Raw genomic sequence first — 22398 nt, forward strand, 5'->3', positions numbered from 1 at the left:
TTTTAGTGCTGTAAAACACTATAATTATTACTTTTGGCTAGCACAGTAATAGCTACCAACAGCTGTTCTCAGTTAAATTATTATCGCACGTGTAGTTTTTGTTTTGCAAATAATTTTGGAGTAAAATGAAACCTAAGCCGCAAAAAAACCAGGGTAAAATCAATAAGAAGCAAGCAGCCAACACTGGAAAATCAAGCCAAAGGCAAAACCCCAATTTTAAGCATAAATTCAAGCCGAAAAAGGAGGCGACAGTAAGCACATACTATACATACGTAAGGTAAAGCAACAGGCTGGCACGGCTCAAAATTTTCTGCTTCTCTTTTAGGAAAAGAAACCCAACAAGCCGGAAATAAGAAAAATGATACGCCAGAAGAAGGCAGCGGAGGCCGAGGCGGAGCGGCAAAAGATCAAGCAGGAGAAGGAGGAGCGCATCAAGGCATATAAGAAGCAGCGTCTCGAGAAAACCAAAGTGATAAGCAAACGCACCCAACGCGGGCAACCACTGATGAAAGATCGCATGCAACTTTTGCTCAAGCAGATTGAAGAAATGAAGCGACATTAAAAGAGCGAGGTGAGTCAATCAAGGCCATATACTATAGTAATTCGACATCAAATTCGACACTTTTGCGAAACTTCCGCACACGCTTCAAATTAAATTTAATGCAACCTGTAATAAATTTTCACGCCCTTTCACTTCCGGCCGTGCGCAACCCTTTGATTACGCGCTGATTCTTATTCTGTATGCTCGACATAAGTGTGTTATATGCAAATTTTGTAGCACTGCAAATTGGTTTTTTTTTGCCAAACACTTTTGGGTCTTATCAACGAGCATATTTTGCTTCCTGTGTGCAGCTCCTGCCGTCAACCCTTAAGGATAAACACGTCAACTAATTCCCGCGCGTATTCAAAACTGGTCGACAAACAAAGCAATTTGTTGCCATCAAAGAGTCTATTGAGTTTGAAACTTTTCACTGATACATTTTGCATAATAATAAAATTTAAGTTTTATAGCCATTTCAACCGTATCCTTGCAAACGCTTTGGCAGCATTTAAATTTTATATATATTGATAACCTCGAAAAATATCAAATGAAAAAATGTTCCTATAAGTTTTTTATGGTCCTATAATCACTGTAATTTTGATAACATATTTAAGCTTAAATCAGTCAAAGTTTATTTCATATGCTTTATCAGCGTTTAAGATTAAGGTGTGGTCAATTTATTATATTTCGTCTAATTTCAAGGCTATCTTTAAGAAACTCAAAAAATATCCCTATGCTTCTGATTTGATAGCTTCTTAAAGCTTAAAATTGTACAATATCAATTTATTGATAAGTTTACAAATATCCACAAATATACTTGCCTATAAACCTTAAGCTTTATAATTTGTTTCTATAGAAGTATCTATTGTATGCTCGAAGGTTCATAAAAGCAATTAATTAAATGAGCTTACACTGCAAGTTTAACTGTTTTTCTTAAGGTAGCATCCTTAAATTAATATCACTATACCAGATTGACAATGAAGCGAATTTTTAATCATATAAATTTCTTAACATTTTGCTTGACATTTTATAATAATACATGTAAAGTGTTATTGGTATTTTACACGCTCTTTAAAGTTTCATATTTATTGCGTTAAACATCAAATAAAAGTCCTTCCATCGACACAGTGCAATAATCGCTGTTGTTTTTGGATGGCATCCTTAAGCTAAAGCCACCCGCCTCAACCCCTTGGCATTGACAACCCCTGCACCCATAACCGGCAAAATAACAATCAGCATGTGGTCTCATATCCGTAGCGAGCGTTCAATGCAAACAAACGCAATTTTACTTTTGTCATATTTGGGATATTGCAAAACTATTGCGTTAACCCTTTACTGACTGACATCCTGGGTGGGTCGCGTCTCGCACATCCTTGGGGCAGCGCGATGCGATGACACAAAATCGCACTAAATCAAAAATTATACTTTATACAAATAAAAACGACGGCGTCGTCGTTGTCGTCGTCCTCGACGTTGCACGCAAAACAGCGGAAGTCCTCGCTATAGACCCTGTGGCCATAAATCTCATATAGTTAAATATTGAATTACGTAGGATGTAGGACGCAGAGAAAAGGGTTTTTCGTATTTTCAATTTTGTGGGTCAAAAGGATGCTCATACATATGTTCATACGATGTGAATTCCCTTCTCCTCGAGAGTTTTCTATTCCGTTATTCCCACTATGTGTGACATTTTTGGCCTGCGTTTGTTTTGTTCCATCTATTTAATAAAAAATCTGAAGTTATGAGTACTTTTGTGCCACGGGAGGGTTTCGAAGCGCCGTTTATATGTCGATAATGAATAGTTATGGTTATTTAACGCCGAGGGGCGAGTCCTGCATTAAGGATGCTCGAGGCATTCACTTGAATGTTTTGTTTAGGTCGCTTATAATGCAATTTATGCATGTTTATATTAGTCGCATTCATTGTGAGCACTCAATGGGTTAACACACTTATCATCAGATTCGCGTTTCACTGATCACAGAATTATGCGAAGACGGGGGTTTACTTTCTTCCATTGTGTTATTGCTGAGCACGTTCGACGTAATTCCCAACAGTTGATAACAGTTGCTCTATGAGGTCATCACATTTCAATAAAATCTTCGGGGCTTTAGAATATTTAAGAGCATCACATTGAAGCAGCATGATTCAGTCTGTTTGGTGATTTTGTTTAAACAATTTGATCATTTAAATTTCAATTTCAATGAAATACTTCAAGTTCGAGTGGCTTTTGCTGATCGCCTTTTTGCTGTGCATTGGCGATATTTTGGCAGCACCGAAGCGCAAGTCAAAGCCCAAACCCAAATTTCCCATAAAGTTGCCAAAAATTAACATAAATATTCATCATAATAGTAAGTTTGATTTTGGATTCTAATTTTCAACTATATTTAATAAGAATTTCTATTTATATTTACAGATATTCACATTGGTTGAAGGGCAGCTCGTTCTACAAACTAGACATAAAGTATTTGGAATAAGTTTCATTTAAGATATTTATAGCTTCATCCCTCTATGTTGGGAGGTTTTAAGTATAGCGTATATATAAACAAAAGAAGCGGAGTTTAATGAGTGCAGAACTGGGCATTCAGATAAATCTCTAGACCCATTTCATAATAAAGTTATGTTTGTCTTCTGCAAATATTTTGCCCAGTCTATTCAAATTGGCGGCATAACTTACCGGCTTTTTGTATCTTGCTAACGACTTGGGCGATGCTAATTAAATTCCTGCAATTACAAAACAAAAACAAACAAGACGCAAGCTTGAGCTTTCGCTTTTCGTTTTCGCTTTCAGCTGCCAATGCTGATAAAAAATCTGGCCCCAAATTAACACCCAGGGCGGAGGAGTTTTTGGATTTCGACGAACCGTGAATTGTTTTGCCAAACAATTCCGCAGGACGAAGTTTCCTTGCATAGTCCTCACATAAATTCCGGTCTGCAAAGAAGTCGCATTTCGAATTGGCTGTGTTATCTTGGCTAAAATATTAACGATTTAAGCTTAATTACAAATGGGTGGCGACGTTGCCCTCTCGCAAATTAACTGCTAGTCGCCCAGGGAGGAGAGACGCAAGTGGAGACTCTGGGGGGAGTCTGGAGTAAGTCAGTTCGCCAGCCATTAGGGTAATTATTTACAACAATTTCAAAATTTAACACATGAACACACACACAATAAAATGGCGGACCGCAACAACAAAATGTTTTGCATGCACTTTTCCATGTACTTTTTCCAGAGTGTAGTAGCTCATAAATAACGGGAGGTCGGGCTGTAAATCAAGCCGAAAAAGGCGTTCCCTCACTGTGCATGTAAATTTACAAATTTTTGAACAATTTGCAACACTTTTTGGCGAACACGCGACCAAGCGAATAAAAACCGAGCAGAGCAACCCCTTTTCGCCCGATATGCGCATAAATTTCAATTAAAATTGAAAAGCCATGAAAAATGAAAACCCCCCGAATGACAAAAACTTGGGTCGCTTTCGAGTTGCCCCATGTGGCTGGTTTTTCGATTTTAATTGCATGCAGCAGGTGCAGGCAAGCATGAAAGTGGCTCCATCAGACTATGGGGCATGGCACATATTCGAAAGTATTTTTTAATTACCAAACAATTTTGAGTATTTCACAATAATTGTCAAATTGGTCAAACTGTTTGAAGTGTGCAAGCAATGGGTAAAATCAAGGGGGAAGGGTCAAGCAAGTGTTAATTTATGCAAATGAAAGTGAGCGGCAAATTGAAATTGATGGCAGCATATTTCACACTTCACTGGAGACCGAGCGAATCCATCAAAAATAGTGCGATAGTCATCGGACAACAGGACCAGTGGAAACTATAAGCTGACACTAAAACCATTGAGGCACTTGAGCTTGACAACAAAGCAGCGCACATGGCATCATGCTTAGGGGTTGATCCGATTGGCGATGCTCTTTAACTTTGCTTTGCCGTGACACGGGGCGCTTCCTTTTTTCACACGCCAGGCAAAAGTACAGTCGACGCCTGGCTCGCTTGTTGGCAACTGTACCACTAGTGTCATCATTATATAACATCACAAAACAACATAACACAACACAACACCACATAATTCACTTCCGGTGCGTAGAGTTGTCATCCCTTGTGCTCGTTCGTGTGTTGTTTAAAGTCGCATAACTCAAAAATTAAAGTGACCATGCGACAATTTTCAATTTTGAACATTGTCCATAAATCAAATTGCGTTTACGAGTAGCCGCAGGACATCATGCGATGTCAGGACATGTCCAAAAATTACTTCGAGGGGTGTCTCGAGTTCAAAGCGCACAACTGCTTACACTCTTTTGATGAGTTTATTGAAAAATTGCGTGACATTTTTTTTTTTGTTTTGGGTGGTTTTCGAGCCTTTTTCTTCGACTGTCAACACTTCGTCCTGCCATGTGTGACAGTTATGAGCATTTCCAAATTCAATTTAATCAAAGTTTTTTTCCGGGGCATCGTCGAGTGGCAAAAAAACAAACAAATAATCGCATTAGGCCTGCCTTAGAGAAGCACAGAAAGAGACAATGCAATTGTTGTCTACGGATTTGAGGCATGTGTCAAACATTTCAAGACACATGTGTCCATGTGGACTATTCCTATGATTAGCGAGCACTAACGATGATGCTTGCGAAATTCAATTTTTAAATTGGCCACCAGCATTGTTGTCCCCCTCCCAATGTTTGGGCCATAAATCTGTAAGAAGTCTTAACATGTCAGCGCCACTTATTTGCTTATTTCTAAACATGGTCGGACTTTATTCAAATGTCAAGCTCTCTTCCATTGAAGAACATGCAACAGGAAACGGGAAATGGCAACTGGGGGACATCTTTTGGCTTTCTCCTTTTGACTTGGCTACAAATTCCTTTGGCAAATCCAGCACAAAGCCGGTGACTTTGATTTATAACAGCGGGGCGTGGTATTTTTAATTTACAAACCAAGGCAATCCAGTGTCCTGTGCAACCCTTTTGCCTCCTGCCTACTGCTTTCTGTCGTCTGTCTGCATAATTATCTGTGTGTTTGTGGCAGGGGCGTGCGTCTTGTCCTCGACTTGCCACGCAAATTTATGGCCAAGAAACATCTCATTTAAATGGCATGCGTCTTAAGAATTCTGCCCACTTTCACTTTGTTTAATGAGTTTTTCTCTATAATTGCCAGCATTTGTAACTGCTTTATAATGCTGTCCAGTGGTCAGTTTGATTAATTTGCGGCTCTAAAGAACATCGATTTGATTGTCCCAACTACAAATCTGCTTTCAAAGTCAAACAAATGATGACTGCATCAAATATCCCGGGGTGTGGAGAGGGAGATGCCACTTGAATGTCGTCAACATGACAATAACTTTCAGTAGTAATTTCTGTAAAATTCTACGACTTCGTAACTAATTAGCGCAAACCATAAAAACAATGAGCGTTGCGGGCGCGAGACGCGAGACCACAAAACTGTCGCGCAACCCTCAGGGCAAGGATCAGAGGACGAGGGCTGCCGTCGTCCACCCTTACCGCAGTTGCTAATGAACTTTGACGTGATGTGCGATGACGCTGACGCTGAAGCGCACAGGACGATGACGACGACTACGATGATGATGATGATGGCAAAGGATGCGGCGTCAGTCAATGTCAACAAGTGAAAGTCAGCCAGCCGCCGATGGGGGAAGGGATAACTTTGAAGCGATGTCGTTAAAAGAGCATAAAATGCATTAAAATTAAAAACGTGTTAAAATGCTCAAAAATAACTTGTTGTCCTTAAGATTTTAATGAGCTCTTAATGAAGCGCCACAAACAGAAAAAGTCACAGAACACCAGCTTCAAGCCTCGTAGGTCACGCGTCGTACAGTCGAATAATTTGCGCCTCATTTGTTGTGGCGTCTCTCGCCTTGTTGCGTAGTTTAAAAAATCGTAAATTATAAACAAATTTTTAATAATGAAAAAAACGCAGAAAACACAGTGTTGGGCATATGCTGTCTGTGACTTTTGTTGCTGCCCATAAATTATGTAAATTTCCTTCAAAAATTAATAAAAAAAAAGCGCAGAAAATAGGAAAATAATAATATGAAACCAATGGTGAAATGTGCCTCTAATAAGGTCTAAGGGCAAATGGTCACACACACAACAACAGCGGGTAGTCTTCACTTTAGGGGGCGTGGCCGAAACGCCTGTGCTCTTTTTTTTTGTAACCTGAAAAATATGCCTTTATTTCACATTTTGTAATTTGTTTTTTTGGGTTGTAAAATGCGTTGAAATATGAGTAAAAAATTGCCACATTTTCCAGGGGCCGGCAAATGGATTTTCTAAACACAGTTTTTTATATTAGATTTTTCTGTCCAGGGGGTTGATCAGGCGTAAATCGTGGGAATGGGCAATCGGAAAGTAAAAATTCACTCGACTGTTTCAAAGTGAGCAGACAACCTGCAAGCTTCCCTAATCACACATACCGTAATCAGAGCCAAGCTAAATACATTCTTTTTGCGGGATCCGAGAGTATCCACACATAAATTAAACATCAGACATATGCAAAGGCGTAACAACGACAACGCAGGTAAAATTTATTGGACGAAAAAAAGTGCGCAAAGAAACTTGACAAAAATCTACACTGTGCAGCACGAACAAAATTTATTTTAAAATACTATTCATTTCTGTTTTGATCACTTGTTGTCTTAACATAAATTAATTAAATAATTAAAAGTAAGATATTGTATTTTAAATGTTGCGAAACTTATATTTCATTTGACGGTCTTTTGATATTATAAAAGTATGGATATGTAATATTATGAAAGTATTGATATTAAACGTATATTATTCTTCATTTTGAACGTATATTATTCTTCATTTTTCTTCGATTTTTTAAGAAGAAAAATATATTAGTGTACTTTCCATATACCAAGATAGGATTTCAAAAACATTTGTAATAACAAATGGAAATGGAAAAAATTAATTTAAAATATAAAAAATCTCACTTGTGTATGTTTTTTTTCAGAGATTTCTTTTACATATTAGATAAAAAAGTGTATGTCAATAATTTAAAAACATTTTGAACTCGACAAAAATGTTTTCTGAATTTATGCAGATTTTATGAGTAATTCATTTTGTCGCCAGCGCGTTGCACAGTGTAATTAGGATAGGGCTGCTTGTGTGGCAAAGACACGCAGCGGTAAAAGCCACTTGCAACTCGTTTTGTGGCGGCGCTTAATTTTTAATGCCAGGCCGTGAAAATTTATTGTAGCGCCACAAATTTGAGTTAATCTCTGTGTTGCCAAAGGACTTAAAAGCGGCAGCTACGCACGGCTGATGATGTTGCAAGTTTATCGGGTGGTTTTCCTATGTCTCTAATGGAATGAGAGTGCTGCGAAGTTAAGGTTGCCCCGGTTGAGACTGTACTCACTGATTGGCGTACAGGACGTGTCGCGTTGTCTGTTTAAAGTCCCAGCTGAAATCGACGCTGATTTGATGCCACTTGCCACTTTCCACTTGCTGCTTGCTATTGCAGCTGGCAAGTCAAAGGATTTGTCCAAGGGGCCAGAGGTGTGATAAGTGCTTTTCTATGCGTCGCATTGCTTTGTTATGTCTGCCACTGAGACGGCATTCCGTTGAGACATGCTTCAATTTGGTCATCAATCAATTGGCAAACTAACGAGCCGCATTTCGATGCCATGTATGTGAGTGTGTGTGAGGCATTCCTCACACATGAGCATCCTGCATGTCCTGCCGCACACAAAAAACCGAGCACGTAATTTCGCTTAGCCGTGCTGAGCTTTTCAACTTTTCAGCATTGACCATGAGCGATTGGATGACTGGAGAGAGTTGAGAGCCAAATTGAAAGTGAAATTGAAATTGAAGTTTAGTCAAAAGGGGTGAAGGGTTTATTTGGCCGCTATAAATTACACAACCACGCCCAAAGGAAAGGCTTAACGGCACCATAAATATTTATTAATGAAATTAACTGCACCGTTGCCTGAGACAACGCACAAAATTCAAATATCAACGCGAGCTCGTTCAAATAATTAAAATTCATGTTCTCGCTCCGAGAATTTCTAGAGTTGGGGTCGCATCCGCTGGGGAAAGGCAGTGGGAGTTGGGTTGGTTTTGAGTTGGATGAAGCTATGATCGCTCTTTGGAAAAAGCTGATGATAACGCAATTTTCAAACGCCATAAGGCCATTAAAAGATGGAGATGCAGATGGAGTTGGAGTTTGTGGAGCCCGCTCCAAAACTCATGCTGAGGCTATAGCATCTGGCGGGGATTCAATGAACGCACAAGTACTAAATATGGGTTGGCGAGGGCAGTTAAAGAAGTTGAAATAAAGGTTTTTAATTGTGTAGAATATGTTTAGTTTTCTTCAAAATATTGCAAAGAATCAATTATTCTTTAGAAAGTAAAGCATTCGATTAAGACCATTGTAAAGAATCAACTCTTCTTTAAGAAGTAAGGAATTTGAAAAAGACCAATAAATCGCGATTCTATTATTATTTAAATGAACGCATCGATTTACATTATTGCGTTTTATATCCTAGAATTTATTTTAAGGTTACAAATAAGAAAAATTTAAGTTATTGTTATTAGCTTTCGTTTGAGTTTGTGAGAAAAATAAACCAAATAGATACTATTATAAAATCATAAATTCTTTAACTTCAACTTGACAATGTTATTGATAAAATATTTTTGAATTAACTTGGAAAAATCTTGATCAGAATCACAAAAAATGAAGCTTAATATATTGAACACATACATATATGGCATGTTTTGTCGAAATTTCGACTTAAACCTAGCATTACTATCATTAAGCATTTTGAGCTTTGTTTGATTAATGTCATTATTCTCTATTACCAAAAAATGAAATATTCTGGATTACATTTATCGCCTCTAAAATGTTTTCTTTTAACAGCAATTTAGTGAGCTACCCCCGTGCCCACATATGGCTTTAAAGGGTTTCAACTTGAACTGCAGCCCATTTGCATATGTCTACACATAATTTACAAAATTATAAAATTATAACCATAATAATTATGGCCATGAGGCGTTGGAGGAAACGTGTCGCTCCCGCTGTCTCTGTTGCTGTGGCTAACCAAAATGGCGGCTGACACAACAGTAAATGTATGTGTGTATGTTTGGGGGGGGCGTGGTCATGTGCCATCGTATGTGGTTAAGTGGTTTTCCAGGTTTCCCAATGGGTAACTCGCGCTGAAAACTGAAAGTGGCGCCCATTTTAATGAGCAGCAAATTCAATTTAACCATTGTTCATTTGCAATTCATGTATTTTCATTTCAATTTCCATTGCAATTGTCTTGGCCCCGACGCTGTTTAACTTCAATCCCAAGGGGCGAGCTTGACAGGGGGAGCGGAATGGAGAAAACGGGAGCATTTCATATGCGGCGCATTCAATTAAATTGGCATAAATTATACGCTTTGTGCGCAGATCAAAAAAGTTCTTCTACTTACTGCGGAAAACTACTGGGCATCGAGCGGAGCATAAATCAACCGCTTTTGACAGCTTCAAATGCAAATCAAATGTAAAGGAAACAATTCAAAAACATAAACTTGTCGACCAGCCAACAACACGGGAATTTCGGGTCGAGTTGTTCCCCAAGAGAACAAAATTATGGGAGGGGGGAGGTAGAGAAAGTCCTTGCCACATTGGGCACGCTCTGACTTTCAAACAGCTCAGCAGCTGCGGATTAGCGACGGCGTTTACATGTTAACACTCCACTCCACTCCACTCCAGTTTAATTCATGGCGACGCCAGACCAAAAGATATTACATTTCAAAGCAATAAAACGCATTGCCCTTCCAACGATTTGTAGCGTGTCCAGCACAACATTGCTTCTTATCTTTTATTCTCGTATTTTTTCTCCTCATTTTAGCCACGTTTCTGTAGATTTTTTTTTGTGGTAATGAGGTGCTAATGCTCTGTGCGTTTTTTCCTAGCGATTTATTGACCTTCTAATTGTGTTGCCTGCTTTTAGGCGCCTGCATGGAATATCTGATTATTGGAACAGCTGCCCAAGTCTTAAGTGCGTAAATCATTTTTATGACTTTTTAATAAAAACTTCGATAAACAGTTGAAGCCCTTGCTATCTCTGTGTTATGCGCATATATTTTGTAAATTTATAACTATTACTTACACACGATTAAATAATTTTGAGCTGTGATCAATCGTTGTTCTGTCCCTCTAAGATTGATAAACTTTTGTGCTATTGCAACGCAAATTGCAATCATTTGTTAAGCATAAACCCTTTGCGAACAAAGCAAACAAGGGTGCTGTGAATCTCTCTCCTTCCTTGCCTAATGAGCTGGCCATAAATGGAAATGCCGTTTTTGGGGCCATAAAAATATTGAAGCTGCGCTCGGACTTCTTTTTGGCTCGTCTTGATAAATGACCAAACAAATGCTCAAAGGTGGTTGGGAGGGCGTGACGAAAATCCAATCAAGTTGTATAAATATTCAGCCGGAGCACAGACTGGACAAGTGTCCATTGTCCATTGTCCCAATAACAAAACTAATATAGAAATTAGGTGTGTAATGTGCTGAGCGAGCTATAAATATTTCTTCTCTATTTTTTCTGCCTTGACAAAATATTTGCAAAATGCCAGCGAGTTAGGGTAGTTTCACTTTCTATGTGGATCTTTCGAGGGTGTCTATTTCAAGTGTTTGCCACATCTGACATTTGTCATCATGATTCGGCCATAAATACAAACTGCGCATTCATAAATAAGCATTCATCCAAGCGATAGACTTATATGAAAGTTTTCCTAGTGTTTCCCCAAGTTTTTCGCTAATGCTGCAAGTTACGCTACTTAACAGATATTTTTCCGTTTTGCCGAGCAATTTCATTCCTGACTCGCCAAATGTCGAAAGATGCAGATTTGCTGCAATTCTTTTCTCTGGATGCTTGATTTTTCAGGGATTTCCCATTATCATTTTACTATACATAGAAAGCAGAAAAAATAGAAACTTATTAACATCTTTGCTGAGATTGATGCTTTGTAAAATTATGCGAGAAATTTAGTAACAAAATTGTGATTTTGAGCATAAAAAAAAATATACTTGTTAATATCTTCGCTAATATTGATGGTTTGTATCTATAGATTTATAAAAATATGCAAGAATTTGAATTCTTTTATTAATGTAAGTGATTTATATTTGTTATTAAAATTGATGAATTTTCAATTTGAAAATATGTAAAAAATCAAATAATGTTTTAAAGTCTTTTCTAAAAACTACATAGAATATAACATAAATATTTTTTCTCATTACTATTTTAAAGATTCAGACATGCAAATAATTCATAAAATTCGACTGAATTGCATACTCAATGCCATTTATTGACTTGTTCTTCCACGAAATTGAAAAGTATTTTAAATAAATCTTTGCGTCCATCAAAAGCAGATACAATAATAGTTAGCTCTATATATTTTACCATTAAAAATAACTAATTCCTTAAATAAAATTTAAGTAATTTTAACAAACTATTTGAAAAAAACTTCTCTTCCATCAAATGCAGATTCAACGCTTGTTAAATCTATATTGATTATTATCTTAACTTTCAATATTACAACAATTTGCTTTGTTCTTGAAAATTATTGAAGCAACAAAGTGTTTGTAATAAATTCTTATCGTCTATCAAATTCAGACACAATGCTTGTCAAATGTGGTTTGAATCGAACACTTAAATCACCTGCAAAGGCAAATTGTTATCAAAAGTGAGCAATGTCTTTGCTTATCGTTTGTTGTCCTGTCGTCTACTCCTTTCACTGCCGCTGGGCAGGAATTCTAATTTAAATTTTATTATGGAGTTGGAGCGTCTGGCTTTGATGTGTGTAGCGTTGGCATATCAAATGTGAAACTATCGATAATGATGTTAATGCATTGCACATGAGCAAACAAATGTGATGAGTGGCATCGGTGAGGGGTGGGGAACGGGGTCGGAGTCGGGGTCGGGGTAAGCATAAGTACGTTGGCAACCACTTAGAGGCCAAACTCAAGCGACAGCCGCAATTTCAACTTCAACTTCAGCTTTCAGCTTCAGCTCCACAGAACTTAATTAAGGACGGTTGAGGCGGTGCCTCATATTTGTCAATGGCAACCAAGCAGCCGCAAAAGGCAAACAATCATGGGTAACACACACACACTAACACATGCACACATCAATCGGCTGTCGTCTGCAAGGATGTGTTTGTGGCAACCCTTTAGCTGGTGCTTGCAGGATTTCATCACTCAGCCGCCTGGTGACGTGAAACTATTTTAATGTGTTGCAATTAAATTAACATAAATTTCGAGACCAGTTAACGCAGCGAGCGCAGCGCAGCCTTAGAAGTTTGTAATCCTTCTGGCCGTCTGTTTGATTTTGATGGCACACACGTTTCTGTTTTCTGTTGTTTTTTAGCCCAAAAAAAGGGTAGAAGGAGGTCCTTTGGCCTTTTGTGTTGACGCATCGCATGCAAATCGCGCCCAAGGCCCAAGTTGATTGACGCCACACGACGCGTTAATAACTTTAGCAACGCCCTTGTCCTGCGGCACACTTTGATGACGATGACGATGAAGAACACGCCACGGCTCGATAATGATATTCTTGGTAATGATGATGATGTTGCACTATCTGCAACTAACTAGAACTATGCTGTAGATAATTATAGTGTACGCTGTGTGTGCTTGTGTGCGTCGTTGTCGTCTGTCGCTGTTTGTTTTAAATCGAGCTCTCCTCTATTTGTTTATTATTTAGCGCCAACCCATTTCTGGTCCCAAACTCTGTGTTGTGCCTGTCTGCTTGTCGCTTATCCTTCGTGTCACGCAACCCAATTATTTTGTACAAACATGTAACTGTTAATTGGCAGCTTGTCTCTTGGGTGCGACATCTCCTACTCTCTGTCGTTGTGTTTAGCTAGTTTTGGCCCCAAGCCATGAGCTGAGATTGCTTTGGCTGAAGGGATTAAACTTAGTTCTCCAAACTTGCATTGAACAATTAATTCCTTACAAAAGAAAATGATGTATTATTATTGTAAATGGTGGGAGTTCGTCAAGGGTTTCGACGGCCAACTAATCATAAACAAATAAAAGCAATTATGATTAGTATTCGATTGAGTTCTTCATATTAACAAATCAAATATAAGAGAAATCGATTGGAGGTAGCACAATCCAATCTAGCGTCGTAGTTCATTGCAAACCCATATATCAAACATGCAAATTCTAAAGGCTACAGCTACGTTTGTATCTGTCGAATGTATCTCGCATTTGTATTTGCATCTTCATCACGTTGTGCTGAGATGCTCGAAAGTGATTCAAATTGTAATTACGAATAGATACGCTACTTGCTTGGCTGCTCCCAAAGCAATTCGCCTGTCAAAGCATAAAAATGTTAAACTATCAGATACGCGTACTTACCAGATACTTGTATCTTGTAGTTGTAGCTGTATCTATGCGTATGTGTAAGCACATACTTGGCTGCATATGATTTATGATGCAGACAGTCGAATGCGACGCACTACGCGCTGTTTTGGCTCAAAAAGATTTACGACTACTTCACTTGCAGCACACACACAAATACACACACACGCATATACATACAATGAGTATGCAAAAAGTGCGCAGTGGCAAACAGGGGGAAAAACTGAAAGCCGTGATAAAGCAGCAAACACTCGGTGCTAAGCTTAGCGTGTCGCACAGACACAAAACCACACACAAACACACACTCGACACACACACATATGAGATGTGCTTAAAACTTTGACACGAGTCACGAGCAACTTTAAAGCCAATTACAAGACATCAGCATGCTCTAATCCTGTGCAATTTTCATGGCGATTTCCTGCTCTGTTGAGCATGCAATGCGTGTACTTTTTGTAAGGATTCAACACAAAACACAGTCCTTATGCAAAGCGAGCTGCTCTTTAAGCATTTATGGCGATAACAAAACGAAGACTGTGAAAGAAATCGCCAAACGGACATCAATTGTTTGGCCTAATTGCCGCTGGCCAAGATAAGCTTTCACTACTAATGCACTTGCCACATCGAACTTCGCATTTAATTTGCGTCCATTAAGCGCTATCGCAAATTGGGCAAAAGTCAAAGATTCAAGAGAGAAATAAGTTGAACCCTTAGCTTATATCCTGCTCCATGCATCCTGTTGTCACATGCTATAAAAATCATAAAACTATTCAGTCGTGTTGGGGGGAGGAGAGAGAGAGAGAGGGAGAGAGTTGGGCAAATGCTTCTTTGTCTGGCGTCGCTAATAGAGTTTCGTAGCGCGTTGCCAATTTCACTTTTCCGCTGCCAGTTTCGCTTTAAGGAAATCATTTTTATTATATCGAAGCTTTTGTAGTTTCCGTTTGCTTTGTTTAGTTGTTGTGCTGCTGCCAGACATGCTGTCTGTAGTCGTCTTATCCTGAGTATCCTGAGATGTATCCTTAAGTGCAGCCTTGTCCATTTGCTTTGACTTTTTTGCGAATTTTCGCCGAAAGCAACGAGTTGTAACGAGTTTCTCTTGCATCCTTGGACAGACGCACTGCAAGATATCCGATATCCGCCATTTGAAGAGATTAGTGTCGAGTGCGCTTTGATGGCTTCATTGTCCTCCAATTTAATGATACTACAACAGAAAAAACGAATTTGTTCCCCATTCCAGAATAATAATCAAATAAAATACGAAGTAGCTGTTGCCGTGAGCCACAAATTAGCATTCCGCCCAAAACATTTTGAGGCAGTTTCATGCACCACTTGAAAATGTCACAACAAGCAAACACAAGACCCCCTCGCAACTTGATTGTAATGAGAGAATGCGACGCGCTAATAACTCAGACCAGAATAAATGGGGAAAATCAAATGAAAACAAGTGAAAAGTTAGCCATAAACAACGAGCGGGCATGTTGCCTGCAACAACAAATTAAAAAAACTCAAGAGACTCGAACGGTAACTGGGCAGCAAGGGGGAGGGCGGAGCACCCTTCGGACAGTGCTCGCATTTTTAAGTAGACGAGTAATTACACGTTTAATTGCGATGGGCCACGGCTCGACGGCGCCCAAAAATATGCTACGAAAAAGTGAAGAAAACGAAGCAAGAAAAAAAACGAAAAGTAAAATGTACTTGAAATTCAGACATGGAAATTAATGAAAACTGTTGAAGAAATTATGCAAATTTCTTTCTGTTTTCCTCTGGTTTTTTTTCTTTCGTTTTTTCGTTTTTTTGCAAAGGGGTCGCGGCAATCCGTATCCGTATCCGCATTTGCATCCGGGTCTATTTCCTGTGTTTTGTCCAGCATCTCATTACGTGTGCTGCCTGCAAAAGCAGCGAAAAGAAGTGAAAGTAAATGGAAAAGCGAAAAGTGTAAGTGAAAGTTCGATTTGTGCAACAACAAATTCACTTAGCTATGCGGAGTGTCCCCATCTTCATTCTCAGCCATTACCGCCTTGATGTACGCACATTTTTGGTTCCATTTATTAGATTTGTTTCAATTTCCCTCCCCTCCAAACTCAATCTAGCTAGGGGTTGCTTTCCTCCCTCTCTATCAAATTGTTTTATTATTTTTTTAACGCGCATTTGCCTGAATTAGTAATTAGCATTCGTAGGGGGAGATGTCTGAGTAGCGGGTTTTGTTGTTTTTTCATCCTTTATCCTTATTTTGTATTTTTCCTTCTACTACTGTTGTACAGACTGCATAAGTCTAACATTTTTTCTGAATCAATTAGCATTTGCTCTTAAATAAAGGGATAAACTATTCTGTTCTTGATTGGACTGTTGTTTTATATGTTGATGTTATGTTAATTATTACTTTATCCATACTATTCATTTTAGTTTATATGCCCATCGAACAAGTTCTACAAAGCGTTGTCTACTTTTAAAACTAGGAGTTAAATGTCTGTAGAGAAACAGTAAGCCATATTGAATATAGAAACATAGTGTATTTAGTTTAATAACAAATTAAAAAACAAATCAATTTGCTGCACAATGATGACTTTAAAATATATTCTTATTATCTTTACTTTACAGCGAATTCTATACCCGCGCTTCACCTTAAGTCTACCCTGCAGCTGAGTTGTGTTCTCTAATTAATAAATATGTTTTTACGCTCGTTGCACTTGATCCGCTGCCTATTCCAATTCAGGATATTCCAACGCAGCTGACCGATTTGTTTGCCAAGTATTTTAATTATGAATGCGGTGCGTTGTAATGACTTTGTATCTTTAGCTAAGCCCTAAAGGCATTTGGACTCGGTTCAGCTGGGGAGTTTCACACGTATTGTTTTGATTGTAGACAAGAAAAATGAAGAGTCGACTTATCAATCGACGCACAGCAGCCTCTTCAAGGATTAAATGATTAATAAAAATTATTATGGTTTGGTGCGATGCGAATTTGTTGCTGCATTTATTTGACAGTCATTGCTACAATTTTAACAATTGCGTACTAAAATATTGAAAAGGCCATAAGTCACGCACAGTTCCCCGCTAACTGTGGCATAAAAATTCAAATTATAACATAAAAATGCAGTTGCCACATGAGTCAGACGTACGTACTTTTTATGGCGCAAGATGCGCGTGTCGTGGCAGCACATCAAATTGTATAATATTAATTTCTAATTGCATAAATTTGCCAGAGTTCGCCTCGTTATACTGCAATGTACTATGTACCATAATGCTTTTTCGTCTGTCTGTTCTTTTGTCGCCGACATAAACTGGCAATCATAAAAATTAAAGCGCTCCAAGGTGTTTGCCCTCGTCGTGAATCAGGATTCCTAGAGCCGCATCTTTACCTTAGCTTCTTGTTTGTGGTCTGGTCTGGTCTCGTGTCAGTCTTGTTTTTATTTGGCCGTCGCAATGCCACACAAATAAAAACAACCATCAAATGTCGAGTTAAAATGTTTTATTATTTGACTTAATGCTCGACGACCTACCAGAGACAATTGCCGAATGGTTTATTATTTTTTCTTTAGCTCTGCCTCACTCCGATAGCCTGCCGCTTACAGATGTTTGATGTCTTTGCAATATAAACATTGTCTTTCGGGCATCCTGCGGGCATTCTTAACGGCGCAATATCTCTCAAAATGTTATTAAAATTGCATCGCAGGCGTGCCGATAAGCGGCCCCGTCGGATTTATGTTACGTTTTCCAATTCGCAATTATTTTGATTTGCTGCGGTTCACTGATCAGCTAAGAATTCAATCCAATGTACAGTAGTCTATCCAAAGTCCAATTAGACACGCTTTTTGATTACCTATATAATCTTAACTAATGACTTGATAGTGCAGATGAAACTAAAATATATTTGTCGCTCAGTTACATATTCTATTTATATATATACTCCATAGGTTTTTATATATTTGCATTTACATTTACACCTACTTTTTATACCCGCTACCCATAGGGTAGAAGGGTATTATAACTTTGTGCCGGCAGGAAATGTATGTAACAGGTAGAAGGAGGCATCTCCGACCCTATAAAGTATTTATATTCTTGATCAGCGTCAACAGCCGAGACGATCTAGCCATGTCCGTCTGTCCGTCTGCCCGTCCGTCCGTATGAACACCTAGATCTCAGAGACTGTAAGAGATAGAGCTATAATTTTTTCGACAGCATTTGTTATGTTTGCACGCAGATCAAGTTTGTTTCAAATTTTTGCCACGCCCACTACCGCCCCCGCAAATCAAAAAAATCGAATAACAAGTGTAATTTTAAAGCTAGAGCTACGAATTTTGGTATATACAATAATTACTGTAATAGTTATGATTCCTGAAAATTTGGTTGCGATCAGATAAAAATTGTGGAAGTTATTAAAGAAATACTTTTGTATGGGCAAAAACGCCTACTTACTAGGGGTCTGAGTTGCTTTGGCCGACAATCTGGCACATTGTGCCGTTTATGGTATATTTTGAATGGTATACTATATCGATATACCAAACATACCATTTGGTATATTTTTAGTTTTTTTTTAGTATTTTCGGTATATTTTGAAAATGATACCGCAATATTTTGCCTTTATTAAAAATGGGTAGCGGGTATCTCACAGTCGAGCACACTCGACTGTAACTTTCTTACTTGTTTTTTAGTATTTTCGGTATATTTTGAAAACAATACCGCAATATTTGGCCCTTATTAAAAATGGGTAGCGGGTATCTCACAGTCGAGCACACTCGACTGTAACTTTCTTACTTGTTTTCTCTATTTCAAATATAAAGGGTAGAATTTAAACAACTGTGGATACTTATTATTAGCCCAAAAATGAAATATTCGTTATGAAATAAATGTATGCTTTGTTTATTACGACATACTCATACTTTTATAAAACCAATTTGCATTGAGCTTCCATTAGTGTTGCTGCTCATTCTTGAATATCACCGGGGGCCTGATCCGCCTCATATGTAAAACTTGCCACTGCAGCTCCAATCATGAAAAGTAGTCCCCAAGAGAAGTTCATTTTGCCGTATATACAAAAGCCGCGATATCGCGTATCTTATATACTTTCTTGCTGCTTAACGCATTTAATTATTAATTAGATGTGGTTAATGATATACTTTACACTATCATTTATTTGTTTTCTAAGTATAGCGAATGCAAATTTATTGATTATATAAGTTTGTAAATCTTTTATAAACAGTTTTGAACAGTATTGATTATTGTAGTTTGAATATTAAAATTTATATGGATAAAGTTAAAATACATGTTAAAATTCAAAATATTTTCAACATTGGGCAACTTATAAAGAAAAAATCCAAATTCTAGATTCATAACTATATGCTTATTATTCATTAATGAAGTACTATTGAAACACATTCTGCATTTGTTATATTTGGTATATCATGGTGCTTTTAAAATATACCAGATTGTAAACCAAAGCAACTAACCTTTTTTAACAACTTATTTGATTGCAATCAAATTTTCATGAGTCATAAATTTTGTAGTTTTCATTGTAAGTACTAAAAATCTACTCTATCTTTAAAATTACGCAGAGTGTTTCGATTAGAGCAAAAAAATTAAAAAAATTGTACTCGTATGATCTGTTTATTTTGATATACTCATTTTTGTATTTAACAAATTTGTATTATGGTTTCATTAGTGTTGCGACTCATTCTTGAATATCACCATGGGCCATGGACTTATCCCCATAAAATGCCACTGCAGCTCCAATCATGAAAATTAGTCCCCAAGATAAGTTCATTTTGCTGAATATACAAAAGCCGCGATATCGCGTATCTTATACACTTTCTTGCTGCTTAACGCATTTTCTAAGTATAGCGAATGCAACTTTATTGATTATAGAAGTTTGCAAATTTCTTATAAACAATTTTGAACAGTATTGATTATTGTAGTATATGATAAAAAAAGTTGTTAAAATGTTAAATTTAAATGTTAAAATTTAAAATATTTTCAACATTGGGCACCTCGTAAAGGAAAACACAAATTCTAGATTCATCCTTGTATTTAAACATTTAAGAAACAGTTAACAGAAAACAGTTAGACAATAACTATATGCTGTTAATCATTATTGAAATACTATTGAAACACATTCTGCATTTGAATTATTCCAAAAGTTATATTTTGTATATCAATACACTTTTGCGTTTAAAATATACCTTAGAGTGCAAAACATACTAGATTGTAAACTACTATGTCTTTAAAATTATGCAGGCTATTCGGGTGTTTCGATTAGTGGACGCGACAAAAATCTAAAGCAAGCTTTATAAGCGTACTAAAAAATTAAAAAAATCTGTATAATCTGTTTATTTTGAAATACTCATTTTTGTATTTAAAAAATTTGTATTAGGGTTTCATTTTTGTTGCGACTCATTCTTGAATATCACCGGGGGCCTTGCCGCCAAACTCCAATGTAAGTCCTGCCACTGCAGCTCCAATCATGAAAAGTAGTGCCCAAGAGAAGTTCATTTTGCTGAATATACAAAAGGCGCGATATCGCGTATCTTATATACTTTCTTGCTGCTTAACGCATTAAATTATGAATTAGATGTGGTTAATGATATACTTCACAGTATAATATATTAATTTTCTAGGTATAGTATATCGAATGCAACTTTATTGATTATATAAGTTTGTAATTTTCTTGTAACAAATTTTGAACAGTATTGATTATTGTAGTTTGAATATTTATATGACTGGAAAATATATATACATGGATAAAGTTATAAAAATAAGAGCGCCATACATTTTAAAATTCAAAATATTTTCAACATGGCGCACCTTGTAAAGGAAAACCCAAATTCTAGATTCATCCTTGTATATAAACAGTTAGCAGAAAACTGTTAGACAGATAACTATATGCTATTATTCATTAATGAAATATTATTAAAACACATTCTGCATTTGAATTATTCCAAAACATTCCAAAAGTTATATTTGGTATATCAATATACTTTTGCGTTTAAATGTACCTTAGTGTGCAAAACATACCAGATTGTAAACCAAAGCAACTAACTTTTTTAACAACTTATTTGATCGCAATTAAATATTCATGATTCATAAATTTTGTAGTTTTCTATCTTTAAAATTTCGCAGGGTGTTTCGGTTAGTGGACGTGATAAAAATCGAAAGTAAATTATATGCGTGAAAAAAAAACAAAAAAAAATTTGTGTGATCTGTTTTTGTTGATATACTCATTTTTGTATTTAACAAATTTGTATTAAGGTTTCTATAGTGTTGCGACTCATTCTTGAATATCACCGGGGGCCATGGTAATCTTCCAACCGTTATAAATTCCTGCCACTGCACTATGGTCCCAAATCCCAATTTGGTGGCATAAAATCGAATATTGCATCTATCGAGCTGAAACTTGGCATACTTCATTAATAGACCACTCTAAATATTTAAGCAAACTTTCAAGTAAGTTTGACCACGCCTACTCCAATGCCCATATAGACATCATGACGTATACGTGATATTTTATTTAAATTTTAAATTTTTTTTTTTTTTTATTTATTGCTCTCTTTTTTGTCGTCACTCAGTGTACATTCATCTATTTGACCAAATACAAGTTCAACCAGCGCGGAAGAGTGGCGCCCGATGTCCATCCACACGTCCAGCAACGTGGCATGACAGAATTCAAGCACATCTAAATAATTAAAGCATCGGAAAAGCCGCAAAAAGCCGCAAACCAAACTATTATTAAAATTTAATATAAAGTGTCTACTATTGTTTAACATACATTAAACAACGCACAAATACGCAGAACACTTTTTTTTCCTCTACAGAAGAGGAACACTTTTGTCAGCTTTTTGATTTCCTTGGACAACACAAAACAGTACAAATATATAACGTTAAACAAATTACCACACAAACTGTGTTTATTATTCGTAATTTACATACCTCCAACTTCAATATCCATTTTAAATAATAGAAAAATATTGTTTAGTTTAGATTTGCCAAGCGCTCAAAGTTATTAAAAATTTCCCGCCAATTTTGTCACAAAAATCAGCTGCTCAATCACCTGACTCTAAACATCTGTAAAAATTGCAAGGTTGCATTTTTGACAAAAATATTTATTGATACTTTCTATCTAGGGTATCTAGTTTAAATATATAAAAAAAAAACTCAGATTTTCTTCCATGAAATTTTGGACTTTATGCCACCAAATCGGGATTTGGGACCATAGTGCACTGCAGCTCCAATCATCAAAAGTAGTCCCTAAGAGAAGTTCATTTTGCTGAATATACAAAGCTGCGATTTTGTCGTCTATTATATACTTTTCTTTGGGTTTAACTGATTAAATTATAAATCTTATTAGCGTTTTTTTTACGATTTATCATAGCAATTATTTATTTCCACATAATTATTTTTAGTTTTTGCATTTCTTCTGAAAGCAATTTGATAATTATAGCAATTGAATATATATATGCGTTATAAAATAATTTTTTCAATTGGAATGCTTATCAA

The 22398-nt window shown here is 36.9% G+C and overlaps 1 protein-coding gene and 1 long non-coding RNA gene across 3 annotated transcripts; both read left to right on the plus strand.

The window, feature by feature from the left end:
* The first annotated feature begins 39 nt into the window (after positions 1 to 39).
* Positions 40 to 3178, plus strand: LOC132785083 (thyroid transcription factor 1-associated protein 26). Of its 2 annotated transcripts, XR_009632302.1 has the most exons (4): positions 40 to 251; positions 326 to 571; positions 2757 to 2889; positions 2955 to 3178. XR_009632302.1 is itself a non-coding variant. In XM_060791066.1 (3 exons), exons 1-2 carry the CDS (start codon positions 126 to 128, stop codon positions 560 to 562), a joined length of 363 nt encoding a protein of 120 aa, XP_060647049.1. In that variant the 5' UTR covers positions 43 to 125; the 3' UTR covers positions 563 to 571; positions 2955 to 3178. The 2 variants fall into 2 exon arrangements, 1 of the variants encoding a protein (XP_060647049.1); XM_060791066.1 differs by lacking the exon at positions 2757 to 2889 and having other exon boundaries at positions 43 to 251.
* A 17439-nt stretch (positions 3179 to 20617) lies between these two features.
* LOC132786156 (uncharacterized) lies at positions 20618 to 21864 on the plus strand. Its single transcript, XR_009632414.1, has 3 exons — positions 20618 to 21059; positions 21154 to 21348; positions 21471 to 21864. It is a non-coding gene; the product is annotated as an uncharacterized LOC132786156 (long non-coding RNA).
* Positions 21865 to 22398: the final 534 nt, after the last annotated feature.

This window comes from Drosophila nasuta, chromosome 2R (genome assembly GCF_023558535.2).
Source record: "Drosophila nasuta strain 15112-1781.00 chromosome 2R, ASM2355853v1, whole genome shotgun sequence".
Classification (NCBI taxonomy): Eukaryota; Metazoa; Arthropoda; class Insecta; order Diptera; family Drosophilidae; genus Drosophila; species Drosophila nasuta.